Source organism: Anopheles ziemanni, chromosome X (assembly GCF_943734765.1).
Source record: "Anopheles ziemanni chromosome X, idAnoZiCoDA_A2_x.2, whole genome shotgun sequence".
Classification (NCBI taxonomy): Eukaryota; Metazoa; Arthropoda; class Insecta; order Diptera; family Culicidae; genus Anopheles; species Anopheles ziemanni.
This window is the reverse complement of record NC_080707.1, coordinates 5,165,308-5,176,029: the sequence shown is the minus strand read 5'-3', so window position 1 is coordinate 5,176,029 and position 10,722 is coordinate 5,165,308. Positions and strand designations below refer to the sequence as shown.

Genomic DNA, 10,722 nt, shown 5'->3' with positions numbered 1-10,722 from the left:
TAGTTACTTCGATAGAAAATCGCCTAACGAGCTCGCTCGACGGTGTGGGGGTCGAATCCCAACCGGGACCGTACCCTCCCCTATATGAGGACTGCCAACCCACGTACAGAAAGGCTAGAAAATCGCTGATGGAGCAGGCATGACCACAGATGGTCGTTACGCCAACAATGAAGAAGACCACGATGGGCAAAGTTGTTTTGAGCTTGGTGATTAAAAAAAGTGTACAGCCAAATAGAGTAAAACATTGGAGTACATTCCGTTACATAGGGAGGATTGTTTCAGCTAATGGTGTTTTGCATAGGCTCGTATTTATCGTTTTTAATTCTTCCATGTTTGAAAAAGATCTTAAACCATTAAACTAAACAAACTAAGTCAGACGGAATAGAGTAAGACAACTTATAACCTAGTTTAAAACTGAGAATTTAAAATGAATAAATAAGTTATTGTACAATTTCCATCGTCCTGATCCTTCTGCAGATTACTTAATCTTATTTGCACCTGCCCTATTAAACGATTGGTTTCTCATCCAGTCAAGCTCGTTCTTTTACAATATCGTGGCGTAAAACATGTACAATCTCATTTTAAAGGTTAATTTTAAAATAATCTCTTCCTTAAATGACAAAAATACGTGCTACGATGTGCATCGTAGATTATCAAGCCTAAACTATTCTATATGCTACAAGCATTTACAATAACACATCTCCAGTACATACGTGCACACAATCGCACGGGAAATATCGATCCATCCATGTCAATCGATGTTTGCTCCTTCCAACCCTCAGCCGTAGATCTTCACGCAAACATGAGCATGTCAACTCGCTGCAACCAATTGCAAATCTACATTGTTTGGTGATTGCGTCCGGTAGGAGGCTGGTGTCACTGGCGGTTGTTTTTGGAGAAATTGTGCGATGCCCAGTTGAGCGAGGTTTTCCACGAGTTGGCAAGAGCTTCGCTGAATTTCGCTTTAAAGTGACTGCGTGCCTCTTCTTCCGTTTTGTCCAACACCTTCAACAACGGCAAAAGACGTTGGCGATTAGAAATTATTATTCCGTGCAAGTGACTTACAATGAATGCCCTGAAATGCGATGCCGCACTTACCAGTGTTTCTCGGAGATAGTTGAGATCCTTCTCTGATGATAACTCGGGGAGCCCGGTGGAGATCATCATCGAAAATAGTGATAATATGAGACATCCATGTTGACGAAGGATAAGAAATGCCTGTACAGAGAGAGAAAGAGAGAGAGAGAGAAAGAAAGGATGAGAAACAATGCGAAGTCCAAAAGGAAAGGCACCGACGACGTACCTCCTCGCAAAGCGTTTGGAAGTGGCAAAATTCCTGGGCCTCTCGATCCGTTCGTCCATTGTTTATCACATATACGAAATCGTGCGTTAACACAAACGGGACGCGCTCACGGCGGAAGCCGAACTTCTCCTTGAAGTGACCCAGGATGTGGCCGAAGTCAATGTGGAACAGTTGACCCGTCTTTTTCACCATAATGTTGTCCGAGTGGCGATCGGCAACTCCTAGCACGTACGTCGCGACACAGTAGCCGGCACAGCTGAGTGTAAACTCTTGAATGGCTTTGGCTAGCAGCTCGTCCGTGCCATTGTGATCCTTGAGCCAGGCCAATAGCGAACCTTTCTTGAACGGCGAAGTGGCAGAAAACATACCGCGCTCCTTCTGGATGTTGGCTATCGTTTCCGCATTCAGCACCACTTCGATCAGGCCAAGCTTGCGGTCGGTGCTGATACAGCTGTACGGGTTCATGCGGAAATCGTACCCGTGGCCCTTCCATATCCGGTCCATAATGCGCAGCATTTGCAGCGTCAGCATGTCCTGCCGCAGATCGTCGCCGTTCTTAAAGATCATATTGATGTCATCGCCACGCGTGTCACTGTTTTCGTACACGATCCAGAGTGGGCGCATTTTCGAATCCATCACCTTGCACCGTTCAACCTTGACCGTGCGGCACCGGAAACTTGGATTGAGTGGACTGATCACGTCGTTCATCGCTTCCGTGGTGGTACGCTCGGCCAACTTTTCCATCAGCAACGCCCTACCCTTTTCCTTGCTGCCCTTCTTCACCGTATCGGAGCAAATCTTAAGCTGGTTCAGGCACAGCGTCTGTCGAAGCAGTACAATGACGTGCTCGGGACTGCCTTTGAGGTATGCTTCGAGGATCAGCCCGAAACGCACCTGCACCGACGGCACACCGAGCTCCGAGCGCAGGTGCCAGAAAATGAAATGACCGATGTGCTGGTTATGCAAGGCCCGCTTGAGTAGAAAGCCCACGAGATCGCAGTTCAGGTACGATTCGTGCTTGAGTGCCTGCACGAGCTGCAGCAAATAGAGCAGCAGTTCATCATCTTCAATCGTACTCAGACAGGCGACTGCATAGCGACGCACGTACTTATCCGCATAAGCGTAGTCCAGAAGCTCAAGTGCACGTTCGACGAGAAGTTTTGGCCATTCCTGCAGCAACGATACAATCTCGGCCACCTCGTCCCGGTTGTTCCATTCGACACAGAAGAGGAGACACGGCAGACCCTGCGGCATCTGCTGAAGGCAGTCGCGTCGCTTCGCCCATATCGCGTTACGGTCTTGCTCGTGGATGTCGTTCAGTCGATCGTTGTACATGTACACGGAGAGGATTTCCTTGATTGAGCGCGTATCTTCGGCACTCTCGCGGTTGAGGTGCTCGTTCCGGTGGCTCATCCGTGCCGCGTGAGCTAACAGGTCCTCTTCGCTCGGGTACACAATGATCTGGCCATCGGAGTCGTAACTGCCGAAGCTTAGTAATACCGATGCCGCCTCATCCCGCTTAGGATTCGGCTCGACGGTGCCGAGCGGGTGCAAAATGTCATCCGACTGTGCGTCTTCTGCGTACGTCCAGGTGTACAGTGTGGCCAAATCAGTCTTCAGCTGGCTCTTATAATCGAACACCATTGTGTTGACCCAGGCGATTGGATTGATCAGACCGTCCTTGGTGCGGCGAGCACGAATGCCGATGCCTTTCGCGGTTCGAATGTTCTCGTACACCACCAAGCACAGACGTGCCATGCGAGGCACGTTGCTTACGTTGATGTCAAACTCGATACGCTGGTTCCAGCTAGCCGAACTATTGTTCATCAACACCATCCTGGTGCGCTCGGTCTTGCACAGCGATTTGCCGCCGTGAAACAAGCCGAGCTGTATGCCAACCTCGACGCTTCGATTTGCGTCGCAGTTAAGTTCGCGAATTTCGTGCACCGTGCACGACAGTTTAGTATTTACCTCCCAACTTGTCAGGTGTTTCGGCTTACGCAGGGTTGATGGATGCTGTTGCTGCTGCGATTGTTGCTGTTGTTGTGATTGGAGCTTGGTCTTCGTGCCACCACCGGCGATCGCGACGGCATTGCTGCCGACCGCCGTCCACTGAGAGAAGTCCTCTCGTGCATCGTATATGTCGTTCTTGAAAACCTCAACCGTGCGCACCAGTCGGGGCACAAACGTGGGAGTTTCGTCACGCGACAGACAATCCTGCACGTATTGAAAGACGATGATCGGATGTGAACCGTAGATGTACTCCTCGCGACCACACACCTTCAGGATGAAGTCGGCACTGTTATCGTTGCGTGCCTTCGCCGAGATTTGCTTTTTCTCGAGGATGCGCTTCAGCACCTCCTCTGGCGTCGCGCGGCACGGCACCTTTACCGTTACCTGCATGTCAGTGCTGATCGCAACTACGCAGAAGTAACCTCCGTCGTTGCTGCTGCCACCACCACTTCCGCCGTTGACCAGTCTTTTTTTTATTTGCTCCGGGATATTGGTACTGCTAGCCAACTTCACCGGGTATTGGTACGCGATGCGCTCCATGCGGCTCATGGCCGCCCGTTCACTGCCGATCTCCTCTCCGAGCTGACTCATCTTAGTGCGGAAATCGTTCACTTCTGGATTCTTGAGTGTTTTCTCCGATAGTCCACTACCAAGCAGTGCATTGATGTTGTTTATCAAGGTGCTATTGACAGACATATTCTTTTTCTCCACGAAGCGAAATAAGCCGAACACAGGCTGCACGTCCACCAGTCGCCGCGACTCATCATCCACCTCGTAGGTGCCATTGTTGGTGGTCCCGGAAGCCAGTGTACTGAAACAGTACATGTTTTTGTCACCCAGCAGGCTGTACAAAGGTTTACTCTCCGCTAACTCCCACACATACTGTTGTACGGTTGCAATCAGAGAAAAAATAAATGAAAACGTAGATTTTATTAATTGTTTATCGTATCGTATGTAAAGCGTCTCACTTTGTTATCTGTAAACTACCTTAGTGAAAGACGGTTTAGCTAGCCGTTGAAAGCAACTAGGCTAGCTGTATATATTCCATTGCATACGAACATTTGGTACTTACCCCTTTTAATTCCCTGAGTGTTAAGTATACTGACTGGTTCATCGTTATTACCACACCATTCGGCATAAAGACATCAAGATCGACAAAATCGTCCAATCGTTTTTTCCAAAAATCGTAGACGAATTTCCTCGGTGTGGTATGTTCAACCGGTTTAGTTGGTTGAGGTATTGGTGAAGCCATTGTTTGATGACCTCTCTGATGTGCCGAATACTGACGCATTTGGTAATCAATATCCTTCCGGTTTCTTGCTGCGTTTCGCCCGCTTACTTGGTGCGTACCGCTTCCTCTGCTACGATCCGGAGTAGCTATGTGTCCACTTTCTAGAATTCCAGACATTTGCTGCCGTATCTTTCCACGGGATACTTGTTCGCCATCGTGTGTGTCGATTCCGGTTGTTCCTTTCATTTCCTGGGATATACTGAATGGCACTAATCGATCGGTCTATGGGAGTTTCCTATTCCAGTAAACAAATTTTCGAAAAAAAACAGTAACCTGCCTGAGACAAACTATTGTTATTTATCTATTGCTCGCACTGGAATGTCTTAGAAATCAATAAGTATTTTTTTATTCCTGCATTTTTTTGTCAACGAAGAATAATCAATGTTTAAGAAACAAAGATTTCTCCTATTTCCATACGCTGCTCTACTCATAACATTCGTTTGGTGAATGTGATAGGCAAACCTACACTTTGTAGTTAATTTAACGTTAATTTTAAAAGCTTGTTTTTAGATTAAGACTGTCATTGGTTAAAAAATTAAAATTTTAAAATGTAATCATTACCTCTCACCTGAATCGTTTATTTGCCAAAGGTTGTATTAAGTATAGAATTGCATATGTATTTTCTAGCATCATAAAGAATTTAAATGCTATTTGCACGTCCCATTGGCCTCGCGAGAAATGGTTTCATTGTTTAATGTATTAAATTCTAGTTTGCCGGCACTTATGTTACAATATTTTTCAAGCTTTCTGGCCTGCCAGGTTCGTTTTCTTTTTACCCTGCGTAACAACTTTCGTTGATCATGCCTAAAAAGAGTTTTCCCTTGAGTTCATAAGAGTTACTTATGATAGCTAGTCAAATCGCGCATGCGAGGATACCTGGCTGATATACCTTCTAAATACTCTAGTTAAATTGAATTATTGTTGATACTACTTCCTATTCCGATAGCTGCTGCTGCTTATGATTGATCTATAAAACAAAGAAAAACATAATATTATTTTTTTAATACGTATAGCAACGATATTTCTTATATTCTTCTCAAATCAAACTGGGTACTGATTCGGGAAAAACCATTCGTCGTTCGTGTTTTTTTAAATTGCTTTTTGGGTATATTATATTTTAAAGTTATTTGATGAAATTTTACTTGAGCAAAATGGCTTTACGTTGAAGAAATTGATGAGATTTCTTTTTGGAAGGTGTATCCGCGAGCAATACATATGGATATGGTATATCCCACAGATGACAGATTTCTTGAGAAATGACACAGTGTGATGTTATGAAATGTGACGCATACACCGTTTACCACCTTTCGGTGCGATCTAGTACAAACTAATTGCGGCAAAAAAGAGATTTTAATTTCCAATAAACATCCAGCTTTTCGAAAAGCATTACACATTGCGGATAACGGTGGTAAGATACATTCGAAAAACGAAACTTAAATTGCGCTTAAAAGACAAGTCAAAATCATTTCAGTTAACATATATCTATTTGATTTCTTAAACAGCAAAAAGCTTATTTACTTGTCATAGAGTATGCAGGTAAACAGGCAAACTTATAACATGAAAGGGGCTACCGCTTCCAGTACCGAACTGCTTTCTTGAAAGCAAAATAGTACGGATCCTTCCACATTCATTCAACAGCTGTGCTTTTATGATGTAAATTTTTCTTGTCCCTAATTTTCATTCACACATAATATCGTCAATCCACCTTACTTTACAACTATTTTGACAAAAGGTCTATGTATCACTTCATTCATCTAGGATAGAAGTCTTCACATTGTGTCAGATGTGTATCTGTGCGATGTCCCTTTTTCTCTTTGCTAAGCTACCTCCAAGGAAGGTACAACGCCTACTGGATCGGTTCACATTTCATTAAGTTCTGTTGTCCTATCTGTGTTATGTTCGTTTTGTGTGCATCTGCAGACAACGATTGACTCACACAAAATGGCTTTAAAACCCACTCACTTTTGGGAATGACACAGATCAATAACATCAACTATTCTAACACCGCAATGCCTGAAACACAAGCTAGCTACAAAGGAAACAAATAGTCGTATCTCGTACAAGATGGTTGGCGCCTCATTCACTTGATCTTTCTAATACTGTATTACCAATCAATGCTGGAGCAATATGAAGCATCTTTAACCAAATAGATTAATGGACATACCTGACACTTTTCCCGCTGCTTATTTTTTGAGTATTGCACTAATCTGTATCGCATTTCCCATCATAGAGACACAGGAGTCGTTTCAAAACTCATTGAACTGAGTTTTCTTTCTTTGATGTCCGGCACCGCATTGCAAAGTTTTGCAGAAAAAATGATCTTGTGCATTTCCGCGCTGTTGCATTAGACGACGAAGTTTGACACGAACAAAGTTGATTGAAGACCCATTCACTATTGCTGCATCTTCATGCCGGAAAGGGAAGGCAACGATCCTTTTCGGCCTTTTCCTAATTCAGCATCAACATAAGAAAACAATCCACTTCGAAGTGGATGCTGGCACACCACCGACGAATCTACGGAACAATCGACGCTGATCCACAGCAGCATTGTACCAAGGGAACGCATGAACAGGTAGGACAGTGGAAAGTGAACTGACATTTGACGGCTTCACTCCTGCACAACGAGTGTACCTAATAGTGATGAGCTGGTCGACCCGAACCTATCGGGTCGGAGCGATCCGTAAGCGACCCGGAGCGGTCGGGTCTTATTCCCGATTCCAACGAGTATTATTATTAGGAAAGAAAAGATATCCTGAACCCAGCTCATATAATCTACTACGAATGGGTATACGTTTTTTGCGCGTATAGTCAGAAATAGGTGTTATAAACGCACAGTCACGTTGTCAAAACTGTTCTCTTTTGCGGTGTCCCGCAAGTATTAAGAGAATTGTTTTACCCTTCTTTTCAGAAGTCGTTTTACATCCAAGATTGCATAGGAAATCTGCTGCAAAAGAAGGGGTAAAAGAATTCTCAAAAAAAGAGCGGGCAGTTCTGAAGAGAATTCTTTTACCCCAAAATAACGCCAAAATTTCTCGTTTAGCAGTTTCACTGTGGACACTTATCAAATTTTGCCATTCAAAAACCATTCAAACAAATCGCCATTTGTGATCGCAAAAAACATTCTACGAGCTGTGCCCATGGGCCCCCCTCATACCGCACCCCCTGATTGCGTAGCCGAAATTAACGGTACACACTACGAATCAAATACTCGTAGGTTGAATTTAACGAACTAATGTATCACCAATTGCATACATTCAGTTTAAACGTCCACAAGAGGTGTAGCCACGATCGAAAACATGGCGGCCTCTTTTACCGAATTACATATTTTTAAAAGGAAGTTCATAGTTACCGGTGGATTTTGGGAAAACTAAATCATATCAAATTTATGTAAACTACTAGTACGAACTGGAGTTCGAACTCCAGACGAAGCTCGGGGAGGGAAAATGAGTCTAAAGTTTTTATTTTTGGTTGATTTTCTAGTGCTAGAGCTGTGATTTCACGCGGAAATTTTTTTTCATCAATAGTCTAGGGAGCAAGGTGCATGGGTGTTGTTCCGGAGGATCGAAGTTAGAATCTGGACTGGGAAAAACTTTTTTGTTTACGGGTTTATTCATTTTTTTCATGATTCTTTATATGTTATGTAACTTTTCAAATTTTTCAAAAAGCATATTTTGATATATAGGTTTCAAATTATCATAACCATTATTGAATTAAAAGCTTGGTAGTTCAATTTATTCACAAAGCACATTTCAATTTGTACCTGTATTTTTCCTTTGCAACCGACTCACACAACTGGTGTACTGATAGTGGTGTCTCAGTGGTTTGGTGATCGAATCCCGGTTGGGGAAAATCAAAATCATTAAATCAGCGATATTAATATTTTCTTCAAAATCAATGTTTACTATTCAAATAACGATATTTCTATACTTGTGCGCTAAATGGAAGCCGTACCAAGGTAGCGAAGTGCTCTTGGTAAACCAACCCGTATTCGAGTCCCGTTTCCACTTTGAGTCAAATTGTAAAAAGCATTTTTTACGTGTACTTTATTTTATAAATGTAGGGTTTTATTTTGCCACCTCATCTCATCACGGGACCTTTAGGAACTGAGAATTTTAAAAATAAAGATAAAGATACGACTAAACCTCAAACGGTGGTCTTTCTAAACATTCTTTCCATGCTCAAAATCAATATACAGTTTACACTACAGTCAATCTCGGAAGTAACTGTAATATAAAAACTAGAATACTACACGGCTTCTAAGCATTAGAAGCGGCTAGGCAGTATTTTCAAGAATAGCTTGTGGCTGCAATATATTCGATAACTTTTGGTATGTTATGTACCCCTAAGCACATTTCAACATACTGTAGGTTCGTGGTTGATTTTATTTCCGCCAAAAGTTCATTTTGCATATTTAGTGTCTCACTTGTAAGACATTGTTGCTCCTGGCAGCAATTGTTATCTACTTGAATCAAAAATCGTCAGTGAACAAACAAATGAAGCACCCATTGAATCGGTTGAAAGTCTAACAAGGAACGTTTTTATTTGCAAGTTATTTTTCACTTCTTGTTGCTTGTTTGTTTACCGCAAGCGTTTTATAAATAGCTGCACAGTGTATAAAATAACAGAACGACAAAGTATTAATTGTAATAACATACGTTAAGTACCATCAGCCCGAAATATAGATTAAATGAAAGTAGTGATCTAGCCCTTGGAACAAAAAAAAGTAATACATATTCTATAAAAACATAACTAATGCTTGCATGTTCTATGCTATAATATACATTCACCATCAACGTTTTATTTCACAATTATTTCAAAATACCAAATAATGCAAGTTTCAAATAGTTTTTTTTATCGCTTTATGGTCTGGCATAGGGGCTTAAGTAACAGATAATACTACAATGTTATCGAAGAAAATACCATGTGAATTAAAGTATTATTCCTAACTTCAGCAAAGAGAACGCAATGTAACCATTTTAAATACTCATGACTGGCAATGGCAGAGTGGTGATGATTGAATCTGGAACCACCCCGAACAGTGTGAAGGGATAAACCAAGCAGAATCTCCTGTCATCCCGGTAAAAGGAGCCAGTAAAAGTATCTTGGCAAAAAATCACGAACTCGTGCCATATTAGCACGATATGATCACTCATGTGCGCTTATCACTCGGTATAGCTAGTTGAAATTATGCATGAATGGGGGTACATTAAAGTACATTACAGTCATCAAAATCAAAACCATAGACTAAATGACCCTTGCCATGTGTGCGGTTCAAAATGGAACGTAAAACTAGAATCAGAATGTAAGCATCCCATTCTTTCGTGCTATTCAAGAGGTTTTTGTTCCCCGCTGTCCCAAGATCGTTACGCAGTTTAGCAACCTTTGCTAGTAGATGTTTTGCTGATTACGCAATTTGAAAACGCAGAGGATGACGACAGATTACAATTTACACTGCGGGAACCGCATGTTTTTGTTTTTGCATTCTATAATAATTATTCTAAAGTAAGGTCCAATAAGTGCACAGACTGGTTGCACGTAAACGATTCATCGTGGTATCAAATAGCCTAGCCCATAGTAAGCTTCCATTCATTGTTGCAAACCCATTCATTATACTAAGTCTGGGATGATAACAATCCCACTGTATCGTTTATGTTCAGTTTGTCTAGCTTAAGATATTTTTGTTTCGATTTAATTAGTTTATGTGTTAAGCCTTATCAAACTTATATTCTTCCATTAAGTACCTCATTAAACACTACACGAGCACATTTAGGCAGGATTTTTTGTTTTGTTGCTTTTTGTTTGCGTTTTATGTTTTGCTGCATGATTTACGCTTGACTGTTTGTGATTTTTCTCTGTTTGGTTGTTATTACTGCTGATTTTTTTTCTGGTACATCACTCCTACAATCAATCATTTACGTTACTTTGTTCAATATTGTTCTATTTAATATTATTTTGGCACGTGAAATAAGGTTTTGCGTAATATGCAATATTTAATCTTCCCTTTCTATCTTCCATCACGGTTCAATCGCTGACAAACAGCCGCGATGGGACTTGAATCTTCCAGACCTAAATGTATCGGATTTTTTGTTATTCCACTCTATTTCAATGTTTTATA

General features: G+C 42.0%; 1 protein-coding gene across 1 annotated transcript; it reads right to left on the bottom strand.

Annotated features, from left to right (window-relative positions):
- Positions 1 to 827: 827 nt before the first annotated feature.
- On the bottom strand, positions 828 to 4,837 carry LOC131291430 (phosphatidylinositol 4,5-bisphosphate 3-kinase catalytic subunit delta isoform). Its single transcript, XM_058320640.1, has 4 exons — positions 4,389 to 4,837; positions 1,304 to 4,198; positions 1,099 to 1,218; positions 828 to 1,005 (listed from the first exon to the last, which is right to left on the bottom strand). Exons 1-4 carry the CDS (start codon positions 4,791 to 4,793, stop codon positions 877 to 879), a joined length of 3,549 nt encoding a protein of 1,182 aa, XP_058176623.1. The 5' UTR covers positions 4,794 to 4,837; the 3' UTR covers positions 828 to 876.
- Positions 4,838 to 10,722: the final 5,885 nt, after the last annotated feature.

Bases quoted from the DNA above. Each gene is read 5' to 3' on its own strand.
- LOC131291430 (XM_058320640.1), bottom strand. From the start codon at position 4,793: ATGAAAGGAACAACCGGAATCGACACACACGATGGCGAACAAGTATCC. The intron at 4,199-4,388 runs GTAAGTACCAAA...ACCGTACAACAG, and splicing joins CACTCAGGGAATTAAAAGGG to TATGTGTGGGAGTTAGCGGA. The intron at 1,219-1,303 runs GTACGTCGTCGG...CTCTCTGTACAG, and splicing joins TCCAAACGCTTTGCGAGGAG to GCATTTCTTATCCTTCGTCA.